General features: G+C 41.1%; 2 protein-coding genes across 2 annotated transcripts; one reads left to right on the top strand and one right to left on the bottom strand.

Annotated features, from left to right (window-relative positions):
- Positions 1 to 974: 974 nt before the first annotated feature.
- On the bottom strand, positions 975 to 5,717 carry LOC109182400 (glutathione synthetase, chloroplastic). Its single transcript, XM_019332583.1, has 12 exons — positions 5,287 to 5,717; positions 4,956 to 5,125; positions 4,169 to 4,244; positions 3,813 to 3,943; positions 3,555 to 3,677; positions 3,401 to 3,481; positions 3,187 to 3,267; positions 3,027 to 3,096; positions 2,121 to 2,242; positions 1,870 to 2,009; positions 1,591 to 1,783; positions 975 to 1,279 (listed from the first exon to the last, which is right to left on the bottom strand). Exons 1-12 carry the CDS (start codon positions 5,653 to 5,655, stop codon positions 1,156 to 1,158), a joined length of 1,680 nt encoding a protein of 559 aa, XP_019188128.1. The 5' UTR covers positions 5,656 to 5,717; the 3' UTR covers positions 975 to 1,155.
- A 991-nt stretch (positions 5,718 to 6,708) lies between these two features.
- Positions 6,709 to 9,959, top strand: LOC109181252. Its single transcript, XM_019331003.1, has 5 exons — positions 6,709 to 8,155; positions 8,277 to 8,414; positions 8,507 to 9,306; positions 9,426 to 9,750; positions 9,811 to 9,959. The coding sequence occupies exons 1-5, from the start codon at positions 6,709 to 6,711 to the stop codon at positions 9,957 to 9,959; spliced, it is 2,859 nt and encodes a 952-aa protein (XP_019186548.1).
- The last annotated feature ends 2,808 nt before the right edge of the window (positions 9,960 to 12,767 follow it).

Raw genomic sequence — 12,767 nt, 5'->3', positions numbered from 1 at the left:
ATGGGGACGGGGTGATGGGGATAGGGAGAATTTTCGATTCCCCGGTGGGGATGGGGACGGGGAGTGTGAGAGAAGTCGGGGGCAGAGACGGGGCGTATGCCCCTCACCCCGTTGACATCCTTACGTATATTGTGTACGGTCACTCACGCCAACCAAGCTGATTTGTATGGTTAATGTTAAGGTAGAGGAAAGAAAGAAAGGAGAGGAGAGAGAAATATGAGGAATTTTTGCAATGCATGCATGTGAAGGGAATCTATTTAGTCTAAAACAATGTGGGAAAACTTTACATACAAAAATCTGTCATTGCATCAGCGTTACTTTAGTGTAATGTTTATGTTATTAAACTTTATTTTTATGAACATATCAAGAAATAGAGTTAATACATTTGAGGTCCTCCGAGTATAGTGGTTTTGCCACGTTTAATCCTAAACTTTCAAATTGATCATATGTGGTCCTTCGACTTTCAAATTTAACCATTCATGGTCCAAGTTAACCACATATGGTTCTTCAAGTTTCGAAATTTAACCAGTTGTGGTCCTCTTGAAAGGACCATGATTGGTTAAAATTTAATAGTTGAAGGACCATGTGTGGTTAAATTGGACCATGAATGGTTAAATTTGAAAGTCGAAGGACCACAGATGGTCACTTTGAAAGTTTAGGACTAAACATGGCGAAACCACTATACTCGGAGGACCTCAAATGGTATTAACTCCAAGAAATATTATAAATCTACTACATAGTGAATGAAAATAAATCTTATATACCTGTAATTTAATGTTTATATACATTAAGATTTAGTATACTTGGTATTTTTGTCCCCCGACACTAAAATAAGTTATAAAATAAACCTTGAGTATACTAAAAATAAATTTTCAGTATATTAAAAATGATGTCAGTAATTCACCTTATAATGGAGACATGAGGTAAGTTCAACTATTGTAGAATGGGAACCTAGATCATACAGGACTCAACAATATCTCAAAGTTGTAAATAGATTCATTCAAGTTGTCAAGTTGTAGCTGACAAAAAGTTGTCAACCAATAAGTGAATGTGGTTCAATGAAGCTCTTTGTATTGTATTGTATTATTCAGAAAATAATCAACCAAATAAACAGGTGAAACAATAACACAGGTCCAAGGAACTCAAACCATTCCATCAAACCAAATATATACTGTCTAAAACCGCAAACCCAGCTGCAACCCCGCCCTCGTTTGAAGAAGACACCTTTGTCCGCATCAGGTAACCACAATTCTCGTTTATTACCACCTCCCTTTTATTCCTGCACAAACAATTCAAACCACAACGTCACACAACATTAAAACTGCAGCAACGCTTTATGCTCTAAAAATCAGAGGTTACCTAAAGTTCTAAACCAATTAAACTGGTTGAAACAAGAAAAATAACAAAAGAAAAATATGAAGAGACAAAAATGCCCTTATTAAAAATAGAAAAAATCATGAGAAGGACTAAAAGTGTCCAAAAAACGATAGTCTGGGATGTAAAATGGCAAAAACGATAGTCTGTGACTAAATTTAGAATTACCATCAAAGACAAGGGGCCTCCGGTGGAATTAACTCTATTTATATTTACCTTAAATAAGCACCATATATACCGAGTTCAGATATGGCTTGCTCTTTGTGAGGAATGCCCTCTCGCATCAAAATCGCTGGAGACAAGGCCGGGAAAATCCTCTGCATGAGGATGTAAGCGGCATCGCTTCCGGTGCCTTCTTTCTGCAACTTCTCAAGAGTTTCTCTCACATTGTCCCCGTAGATATTGTTCCCTGAAGAGAGATAACTATCTGAAATTAGTGATACTAGTAAAAACGGTATTTTTACCACAAAGTAACTGCAATTATCGATCCGCAACCTCCTCCTTCTCGTTGAGGTTTCATAACATATAATTCAGGTCTTTGAATTGCATCCTTAATGACATCTGACTCGTCAAGGCTCCACAGCCCGGCAAAGCATTTCCGCAATTTGGAAATGTCGTCTTTGTTTTCTAGAAACCTGTTCATCAAAGGTTTAACGTGCTGAGTGGGTGTCTCTGAACTGTCGGTGCAATTGAATGTTATTTATTTCAAACATAAAGAGATGTGGGTAATAATTAGGTATATTTACCTCTCGAGAACATTGGGCTTTGCAAGCTCTTGCTGAACTTTCTTGGTACCTGCTAAATGATACGAAATCGAAGGGCACTTAACAGCACAGGACTGCTCCATAAGAAGCCTTGCTCTCCATTCCTAAAATACGACATAAGAAAGATTAACTGAGAAGTTGCGGAGTTGGATACAAGAAGCTGAAAACCAAACAATACTAAATAAATGATTTACATTGACACACACACACACACTAAAAAGAAGAAAAAGATCAAGCACCTTTTTATTTGAGTGACAAGGCAAACCCGCAACCACTACCCGAGGGTGTACACGGGGTTAGGGGTGTAAATGAGCCGAGCTGAGCTCGATCGAGCTCAAAAATTGAAGCTCGAGCTCGGCTCGGTTATGAAACGAGCCAGCTCGAGCTCGAAGTTGACCGAGCCGCTCGACTATATATATATATATGTGTGTGTGTGTGTGTGTGTGTGTGTGTGTGTGTGTGGCTCGCGAGCTACTCGATGAGCCACGAGCCTAAAACATTTGAGCTCGAGCTCGAGCCAAGCTTTGACCGAGCGGCTTGCGAGCTGCTCGGCTCATTTACACCCCTACACGGGGTAAACCCCGCCTTGTGAACCTAGCTAGCAAAGGATCACAAGGAGTAAGCCAGCCTAGGTTGCCCATTGCTGACTGACTCAAACCAAGAAGGCCAATAGACCGCTCCCGCTGGGAGTCGAACTTGTAACCTTGCGGTTACCAAGTCAACAGCCTGAACAACTTGGCAAGAGTCTGCCCATACTTGAAAGGGTGTTTTGAGGATAATATAAAACAATAAATGTATATCCTTGCTTACAGCTTCTATTATAGGAGAAACACATACCTCAATACAAGTAATGGAAAATCAGATAAAGATGAAGGGGTAACAACTTACAGATTCAGAGTGGTAATCACCGGGAGCATATCCTGCTCTAAAATAAACAACTGCAATGACTTGACCATCTCTGTGTTGACAAAAAATTAAGGCCGTGTTTCAAAACCTCAGGATAATTACAGTCTCAATATTAACGTTGAACTATCGAGAAGCCACATACACGACAAGTGTACCATCAGGTAAAAGCTCTCCAAGTGCATCAATCTCCGCTAGTGTCTTCCGGATAGTTGTAATATGATGTGTGTTACAAGCTAAGGAAACATCTATACAAGAATTCGCAAGAGAGAACCAATAATAGAATCTAAAAGCAATAAAGAATATCCAACTATTGTACCCTACATAATTACCATTCTTGAAACACTTGTTAAGGATATCTTTCTTGCAGTACTGAAGAAAGCCAATGCTGATCATACATGTTCCGCTCTTCAGTCTGAACCACAAACATAACTACAGCCCTGCGGTTCTTATTCAAGTTAGTCAAGACATGCAGATGTCTGAAATTTGCAATACACGAACAGAATTATTTACCCGGGGTTGTTATATTCATTCCAAGCTTTAGCTAGTGCTTCAACAAACCGAACCCCAGCATTGTTTTGGGGAATTTTGTCAGGATCTAATGCAAGATGTTTCCTATGCTGCTGAAGTAAACTCCTGAAGTTTGAAACCGAAGCACATATTAGACCATTTTATGTCAGCTTTCTACGAGAAGTTGAGAACTCTAACACCTCAATAAAATTAAAGAAAGCTTAACTTAAATATCATTTTAAGAAAGAAAAAAAAAATCACCTGTGAAGCTCACTGACAAGACAACTTAGTCCAGGAAATGATGAAGAAATTGTATTGAGCTCTATTTGCAGAAGTAATTTAGTTTGTTCGTCTAGCATATAATCTGAACGGTGTAACCCCAAGCGTATTTCCTACATTAATAGTCAAGTCAAGTTTGATATCTTCTCACACCAAGAAATGTTCTGCTTATTAGCAATCAATATCAGATAAACTTGTTCAAACATTCAAACAATAATTCCATCTTTTCAAGTATTAAAAACCAATATGTGGTATTTAAGAAAAACGAGTGAAAAGAAACAGCAATAAGGAATCAGGGAAGGATATATCGAAAAAATGGATGAACACTTGAGCCATACCTCTTTCTTATTAATCTCCAACATTTTAGAATGGATATCTAGGAGGTTGGATGTGAAATCATCAACTTTCTTTGTTCTGCAACACGGGAAATACAGAATTCAGCTCATGCATGATGTCTTGCCAAATCATTGAAAACAAATACATCAAAGTGTATAGCATAGTAGATGCTAAACCAGCAGAAATTGAGTCCAAAGCTCAGCAGATTCTCATTTGTGCTATGGGCTTCAAAGATCAGTATATATTGCAACAAAAACATTCAAATTTGCGAAGTGCTTTTCTAACATTCCAAAAGCAGGTATACTAGCAAATATCCTGTTTGGTAAAATGGTTAGTCTATCAGCCAATTTTGGCTTATTTGACCACTATTACCTGTTTGACTTGGTTGAACAATCAATATGAGTGTTTGATTAATTAGCTTTTTGTAACAAGGTATTGCTCTAAAATGCTAAAATTCAAAAAGTTGCTCAAAGTAGCTTTTTCAATAAGCTTTTTGAGAAAGTCATTTTGAATGTATCAGCTATGAGATAACAGCTAATTTACCAAACACTTTTATACAATCAGCTAATGCTATCAACTAGTCAAACCCACTAACTCAATCAGCTAACAGCTATTTACCAAACACCCCCATAATGAGAGCAACTGAGAAGTAAAAAAGCAAATATGGGAAAGAAACAAGTGAATTTAAAGCCAAGAGAACACTGACTGTTCAAAGCATCACATACACATATACACAAACATTTGGTATATATAAACACATCCATATTTGGAGAAGAAGACAAACATAACCTGGAGAGTGTTTCCTGTAGAAATTCTCCATCCTGGCTCACACGATCAACCAGTTCATTAAAAATAGGAGCAACTTCACAAGCTTGTTTCCAATGACCTTCAGGAAATGATGTGGGCAATAAGGCAAATGGAGCATGAACTAAACCCACACCAGGAACACTTCCTGATCTCTGCAAATAAACAAAAACACCTAAACTTTTACATTTCCCAGAATCTAAAAAAAAGTAAAGCCAATTCAAACTTGGGAATTGAGGACAGAGAGAAGAGATGCAATAAAAAGCAAAACTTGAACGATACCCGATGTTCAAAAACGTAAAAGAATTTCAAAAACCTGAGAATTTCTGTCACCAACAAGGAGACCATGGAGGGAACTCCAGACAAGAGCATCGTACGACAGAGTCTGGAGCAAATTGGGGTGAATGTTGTGAGGATCAAGAATGGCGTCAACCGAACCTTCCTCATCGTGGGTCTCAGGCCTGCTACTATTCAATGGCAAAGGTGTTGCCGATGGAGATTGAGACATGGCAATATGGGCAGACTTTGGAATATGGGTTTGCAAGATTCTGGGGAAAGAGTGAAGCGGAAAGACGGTTGAATGTGATTTGAAACTATAAAGAGCAGTGGGGGAGGGGAAGGAAGTGGTTGTGCTGTGCAGAGAAGAAAGGGAATCAGAAGAGCACCACGAGTGGCCAGCGCCCATTTTTGACCTTCTTGTAGAATCCTAGGTTGCGTTTATCAACCGCCGATGAGTTGATGACGGCTGGAAAAATTAATGTAAATTTCTTCATTTTAAAAGAACACTTTGTGGTCAAACTGCATAATTATGACTCTCAATAATACTAAAAAAAAAAAAAGTTAATATTCAAAATGGTCCTAGATTATAAATGTTTTTATCAATTTCGTTCTTAAGGACTTTGGTGACTTAATATAGTCTCACACTTTGTGTTATTACTCAATTTAGTCATTCATTTGTTATTCCGTCAAATTGGTGTTAAATAAATGGACAATTAAATAATCCCAATATTACCAAGACTATGTGGTCTAATGGTACCCGGGTTGGATTTCCATTTGGAAGATTGTGAGTTCGAGCCTCCACAAGCGTTATTGGCTCTTTGTGTCTTTGTGTTTTAATAGGTTGAGAAAGTATATGAAACGACTTGGCTTGTCATACGGAGAAACGGGGTCCACATCCACATCCTGACTCTCTCATTCGGGGATCGCGGGAGAGGAACAGAAGCTTGGTTGAGGAAAGGCTTGATCGAGCGTCGAGCCGAGGCAATGCAATCTACTGGTGCAATCATCGGTCAAGCGTCGAGCCGAGGCAATGGTTCACAATCTACTACTGGTGCAAACAGAAGCTTGGTTGAGGAAAGGCTTGATCGAGCGTCGAGCCGAGGCAATGGTTCACAATCTACTGGTGCAATCATCGGTCAAGCGTCGAGCCGAGGCAATGGTTCACAATCTACTACTGGTGCAATCATCGATCATAGTGCTTTATTACTGGATGTTGAAGGACAGCCTAGAGGAACGGTGAGAAACAGATTTAGGTGCTTTATTACTGGATGATCATAGTGCTTTATTACTGGATGTTGAAGGACAGCCTAGAGGAACGGTGAGAAACAGATTTAGGTGCTTTATTACTGGATGTTGAAGGACAGCCTAGAGGAACGGTGAGAAACAGATTTAGGTTCGAATCATGTTGGTTATACGATGATACGATGAGGGCTGTCGGCCACTGGTCGAAAATGCATGGATGAGATCAGTGGGCAGTGATTTCCAGCAGCGGATTCTGGAGTGTGGTAGGAGTTTGTTTAACTGGGGTGGTGACTATTATAACAAATTTGGACGTCGTATACAACATTTACGCAACAGGCTAAAAATTTTGCGTGATAATAGGAACCCTACGGCTGTTAATGAATACCTCTCTACGCAACATGAGCTGACTGTTTTATCATCCCAGGAGGAGTTATATTGGCGACAACGGGCAAAACAATTATGGCTAAAAGAGGGGGATAGTAATACGAATTATTTTCACAAATCTGCCTCTGCACGAAAACGAAGTAATTATCTCAAGCGTATCAAGAATGCAGATGATGATTGGGTGGAAGGGCCTAGCATGAAAGCGGTAATCTTGGAGTATTACTGTGACATCTTCAAAACCGCTTCAACCTCTGTTAACTTTTTGCATCATGTGCAGAAGCGTGTAACAGACGATATGAATTCTCGACTGCTCCGTCCCTTTACACATGAAGAAGTGAAAGATGCTCTTTTTCAAATGGCGCCTGAGAAAGCCCCGGGGCCTGACGGTATGACGCCTGCGTTCTATCAAAGGTTTTGGCCTGTGGTTGGCCACGATCTGTGCTGCTTCGTGTTGGATTGCTTGAACAGGCGCTACATTCCAGAGGGGCTTAATAATACAACCATTGTTCTCATCCCAAAGAAGAAAGTACCAGAAAAAGTGGGAGACCTACGGCCGATCGCTTTATGTAATGTAGCCTATAAGGTCTTAGCCAAAGTGTTAGCCAACCGGCTAAAAGAGGTATTAGAGGGGGTAATATCTTCGACCCAGAATGCTTTTATCAAGAACCGTTTGCTATCAGATAATATCTTATTAGCCGGGGAGATAGGTCATTACCTACGAAGGACGCGTCAAGGAACGATGGATTGGGCAGCCTTGAAACTTGATATGGCTAAAGCATACGATCGCATGAAGTGGAGTTTTTTAGAGGCAATGTTTGGAGGTTTGGGGTTTGATCCTGCATGGGTTCAGCTATTATTAATGTGTGTGACGACCATTAGTTACAATATCACTGTAAATGACGAACCAACAGGTAATGTTGTACCTACGAGGGGTATTCGCCAAGGAGACCCCTTGTCACCTTATTTATTCATCATCTGTGCTGAAGGTCTGTCTACTCTTCTTAATCGGGCAGAATCATGCGGTGATATGCATGGTATTAAGATAGCCAGGAACGCGCCTTCTATTAATCACTTGTTGTTTGCCGATGATTGCCTTCTGTTTTTCAGAGCATGTCCACGTGAAATGGAAGTGGTGAAAGACACACTGGATGACTATTGCGTAGCATCCGGGCAGAGAATTAATTTTGATAAATCTAATATCATGTTTAGTGCCAGTACACCAACCAACATGTGGGATTTTATTGCTGAGTATCTTGATGTGCGCCAAACGGATGATCTGGGTAAATATTTGGGACTCCCTTCTTTCTTGGGCCGTAACAAAAAAGGTTACTCTTAGTTTTGTTGAACAAAAGTTGAGAGACCGTTTAAGTTCATGGCGAAATAAATTCATTTCTAAAGCAGGAAAAGAGATACTGCTCAAGAGCATTGGCAAAGCCCTACCAATCTTTACTATGTCGGCTTATTTGCTTCCTTTGAGCATATGTGAAAGTTTAGAGAGGCTTATGAACCGCTTTTGGTGGGAGAACAATGACACAACTGGTAGAGGAATTTCTTGGCTTAGCTGGTTTCGTCTATGTACTCCAAGCAGAATGGTGGAATGGGTTTCAAGAGAATTCATGAGTTTAATTTAGCCCTTCTAGCTAAGCAGGGATGGCGTCTGATGACCTGCCCGGGATCTCTGGTTACCAAAGTCATAAAGGCTCGGTACTACCCCCACTCTGATTTCTTGGAGGCGGAGTTGGGCAACAACCCGAGCTATCTATGGAGGTCAATTTTAGCTACAAAAAGTGTTCTTCGGGAAGGAATGGCAAAGCGTATTGGTAATGGTCGAAACACAAAGGTGTGGGGTGCTCCTTGGCTGTTGGACAAATCCAATCCGACGCTGAATACGCCGATTGTGGATGAACTAAGGGAAGCTCCGGTATCTGGTTTACTCACAACCAATGGTGAATGGGATATTGAGGTGCTACAAGACATCTTCGTTGCGCAAGACATCCCTAGAATCCTTGCAACACCCGTTTCGGTGGATTATGAGGATGAGTGGTATTGGAAGGACGATATCAACGGAAGGTACACTGTGAGCCATGGCTATCGCTCCTTGATGGCAAATAGGGAAACCTCGGAATCGCATCTTGAGTTCACAGAATGGAAGTTGTTATGGAAACTGTCAGTGCCTCCTAAAGTTAAAAATTTCCTTTGGAGATTTTTGAGGAAGGTGTTGCCTGTTCGAGAAAATTTGAATTCCAAACATGTTTATGAGGGAGGAGGCTGCCCTTTTTGCGCATATGAGTATGAAACCATCGAACATCTTTTCTGCGAGTGCCAGGCAATCAGCCCGTTGTGGGGTGGTAGTGGTCTAGACGGAGCTGTGAACTTGTATTATTTTATGAATGTTGCTGTTGTTACATTTCCAATCGCAGAGAGGATCAAGGTGGCAGCACGGCTGTGGGCTATTTGGCATTCACGTAATGAAGTCGTGTGGGAGACAATATGCCGTCCTTAACATCCATGCAGAGCCATATCCATTCATCTACTGCTCTTTGGTTGTAGACTTACGTGCAAGAGGGAAACACGTCCACACAATCTCCTCCCGTGTCTAATCATACACCTGGTTGGAGTCCCCCGCCGGTAAATTTCTTAAAATGTAATGTTGATGCAACTATTTTTGCTGATGGAGCGGGTTTTGGCGCGGTGGTACGAGACGAAGAGGGTAGGTTCGTGGCTGCTTGTAGTGCGAGGTTAAACTGCCAAGATGACCCTTTCATGGCGGAAACAATGGCGGTGAAGGAAGCCCTCAAATGGTTGAAGACTAATCGGTTTAATAATGTTATTCTTGAAACTGATTGCTTAAATTTTTGTTCGGCTTTTAATTCATGTAAATTCAACATTTCCTATGTTGGTTTGATTGTAAAGTAATGTCGTGTGCTTGCTTCAGACATTGGAAACCTTCGTGTTCGCCATGTCAATAGGTCAGCGAATCATATAGCTCACGTCTTAGCACGGGCTTCTGATTCTTTGTCTGCCTTAGGTTCGTGGTTTACGGTGACACCAGCCTGTATCTCATTCCTATTTGATGTTCAATGAAATTCATCTTTTCCTTTCAAAAAAAAAAAAAAATAGCAATAGAATTTTACAATTTTAAATTTTTCAAATAGTATGAAATTAATGTGTGATTCTCTCTTTAGGGTTTCTGACCAAGAGAGTCTCTCCCTAGCTTTTCTAGGGTTTTTCTTCCATCTGCGTATTTGGTGAATTTTTTTCTAGTGTTTTCCTCGTATGTCCTTCACGTACTGTTTTGTTGGCGTTTCAAATTGTTTACTTATCCGTTAGTGCTACGTCGATGGATGTTTCTGAGATCACTAACAGATGCGTTGAACTTTCGATTATCGAGGAGAAGATCGAGGGTGTGGAGTTGCTAGAACCGGCTGATGAGACTGGTGGTGTGGAGTGTTCAGAGCTCATTGGACGCTTTCTTACTGATCGTGTGATTAAGTTCAATTACATACAGCATGTCATGGCTTTGGTCTGGCGCCCGGTAATGGTTATGCGTGTTCTTCCTATCACGGACATCTTGTTCTTATTCTAATTCCCTCATCCGAAGGCCATGCAACGCGTTATTAATGATAGACCTTGGCCCTTTGAGAATCACACTTTTGTGTGCAAACAGGTTCCTACAAGGACCTGGCCTGAGGATGTTGCGTTGGACTCGGTTGTTTTTTGGGTTCAGATTCACAATTATCCGGCAGTTTATGCTTCACCGGATTTTATCGCCAGAATTGGAGATTATGTAGGAGCTTTTCAGTTTGCGGATCTGAATACTTTGGGGGTGGGGGGGTGGGGCTTGGAGAAGTTATTATTGGATTAGGGTAGCCCTTGCTGCTGCTGCATACTACTAGTATTATTATTATTATTATTAAAATAATCAAATGGTATTTGGTTTGGTTCGATTTTTTCCAAACTGCTCAGCTCAATTCGGTTTACAAGAATCCTGAACCGTTCAATTTTTTATTACTAGTTTGGATCGGATCGATTCGGTTCGGGTATTGCCCACCCCTAGTTGGTGTTGTGGTTCCCACGTTGGCAACGGCTGAGGATAGTGAAGGTATGCATCTAGAAGTGGGGACCTTAAACGCAAACGAGAAGATGGTGCAGCATCTAGAAGTCTAATTGGGAAGGATGTTGTTATGTTAGAGGTTCCAAAAAACGTTTCGTCAGCGGGTCTAGGGGGCTAGCCCCCCCATCCCCAATGAGTAAAATTAGCTAGAACTATCAGGGATTGGGTAGCCCTCGGACAATTCTTGAACTACTGGGCTTAGTATCCAGACAACGACCCAGTTTGGTTTTCCTTATGGAGACGAAGTTGATGTCTGTAAGGATGGAACAGGTGAGAAGTAGGATGGGTTTCGAAGATCTTTTTTTTTGTGTTAATAGGGTGGGATTGGGAGGTGGTCTAGCCTTGTTGTGGAGGGCTTCGGGTATGTCAGACTTGCTCAACTACTCTAGTAATCACATTGACATGATTGTGTCATTACTTGGTAAGCAGCAATGGAGACGCACATGTTGTTATGGTTTTCCTAAAAGGTCGAAAAGGCAGCTTTCTTGAGATCTTTTGCGCCAACTCAAGGGCCAATCATCTCTCCCCTTGGAGGTGCTTGGAGATTTTAATGATATCACTTGTCACTCTAAGAAAAGAGGTATACACCCGCACCTAGATGCTTTGATTCAGGGTTTTAAAGATGCTCTGCATGATTGTTCGTTGGTTGATCTTGGCATGTCTGGCTCACGTTTTACGTGGGAACGTGGTCGATGGACAGAGGGTTGGGTAGAAGGACGGCTGGATAGGGCGGTGGCTACTTTGGAATGGACTGATTTGTACGAGGGTGCATTTGTGCGTAATCTAGTTACGCTTACTTCATATCATAGTGCTTTGTTTCTCGATCTTAAGGAAGCTTCTATGTCTACCGCCCATCGAGTTTTTAAATTTGAGTCAGCATGGCTCTATGATGACAATTGTCGAAGAGTGGTTGAGAGTGCATGGGCGCAGCCGTCCAGTTTAGCTTTCCAGCAGCGTGTGACAGATTGTGGCGCTAATTTATGGCGGTGGGGTGGACAACATTTTAGGCAGTTTAGGCGATGGATTAGTGGGTTGCATGGTAGATTCGATGCTTTGAGGGATAATCGCAGTTCTGGGGCTGTACGTGAGTATAAGAAGATTGAGGGAGAATTATGGAGGGTGATGGCTCATGAGGAGATGTTCTGGAGACAACTTTCTAAATAGCTTTGGTTGAAAAATGGGGATCAAAATACAAAATATTTCCATAAGTTTGCTTTGACCCGGATAAGGAATAATATGTTGCAACGCATAAAGAATTATGAGGATGCTTAGGTTGAAGGTTTGGAGCTGCATGCTGAGGTTAAAAAGTATTTTGATGATATTTTTATGTGCATGCATAATAATGAAAACTTCCTACACTGAGTACGGAGGAGGGTTTCAGATGATTTGAAGGCCCAGCTGCTTCAACCTTTCACAATGGATGAGATTAAAGTAACTCTCTTTGCTATGGCTCCTTAGGAAGCACCAGGTCTAAATGGTATGACTCATTCCTTTTATCAGCATTTTTGGCCTCTTGTGGGGCGGGATTTATCTAATTTTGTTATTCATTGTCTTGAGAATTGCTCGATGCCACAAGGATTGAATGACGCTAATATTACATTAATCCCTAAGAAGAGGATGCCCGATAGGGTGTCTGACCTTAAACCAATAGCTCTGTGTAATGTGGCTTACAAGGTTCTTGCTAAAGCGATGGCAAATCGTATGAAAGATGCGCTGGATAATATATTTCACCCTCTCAAAGTGTTTTTGTCCCGGGAAGACTATTGACCGACAATGTT

Source organism: Ipomoea nil, unplaced genomic scaffold (genome assembly GCF_001879475.1).
Source record: "Ipomoea nil cultivar Tokyo-kokei standard unplaced genomic scaffold, Asagao_1.1 scaffold1043, whole genome shotgun sequence".
Taxonomy (NCBI): Eukaryota; Viridiplantae; Streptophyta; class Magnoliopsida; order Solanales; family Convolvulaceae; genus Ipomoea; species Ipomoea nil.
The sequence above is the reverse complement of the archived record's forward strand: the minus strand, read 5'-3'. Positions and strand labels throughout refer to the sequence as shown.

Coding starts and splice junctions, on each gene's coding strand:
- LOC109182400 (XM_019332583.1), bottom strand. CDS start 5,655: ATGGGCGCTGGCCACTCGTGGTGCTCTTCTGATTCCCTTTCTTCTCTG. Junction 3,678..3,812: donor CTTGTCAGTGAGCTTCACAG/GTGATTTTTTTT, acceptor TTCAAACTTCAG/GAGTTTACTTCAGCAGCATA. Junction 3,482..3,554: donor AATGAATATAACAACCCCGG/GTAAATAATTCT, acceptor TAAGAACCGCAG/GGCTGTAGTTATGTTTGTGG.
- LOC109181252 (XM_019331003.1), top strand. CDS start 6,709: ATGAGATCAGTGGGCAGTGATTTCCAGCAGCGGATTCTGGAGTGTGGT. Junction 8,156..8,276: donor GCGCCAAACGGATGATCTGG/GTAAATATTTGG, acceptor TTTCTAAAGCAG/GAAAAGAGATACTGCTCAAG. Junction 9,751..9,810: donor TTGTTCGGCTTTTAATTCAT/GTAAATTCAACA, acceptor TGCTTGCTTCAG/ACATTGGAAACCTTCGTGTT.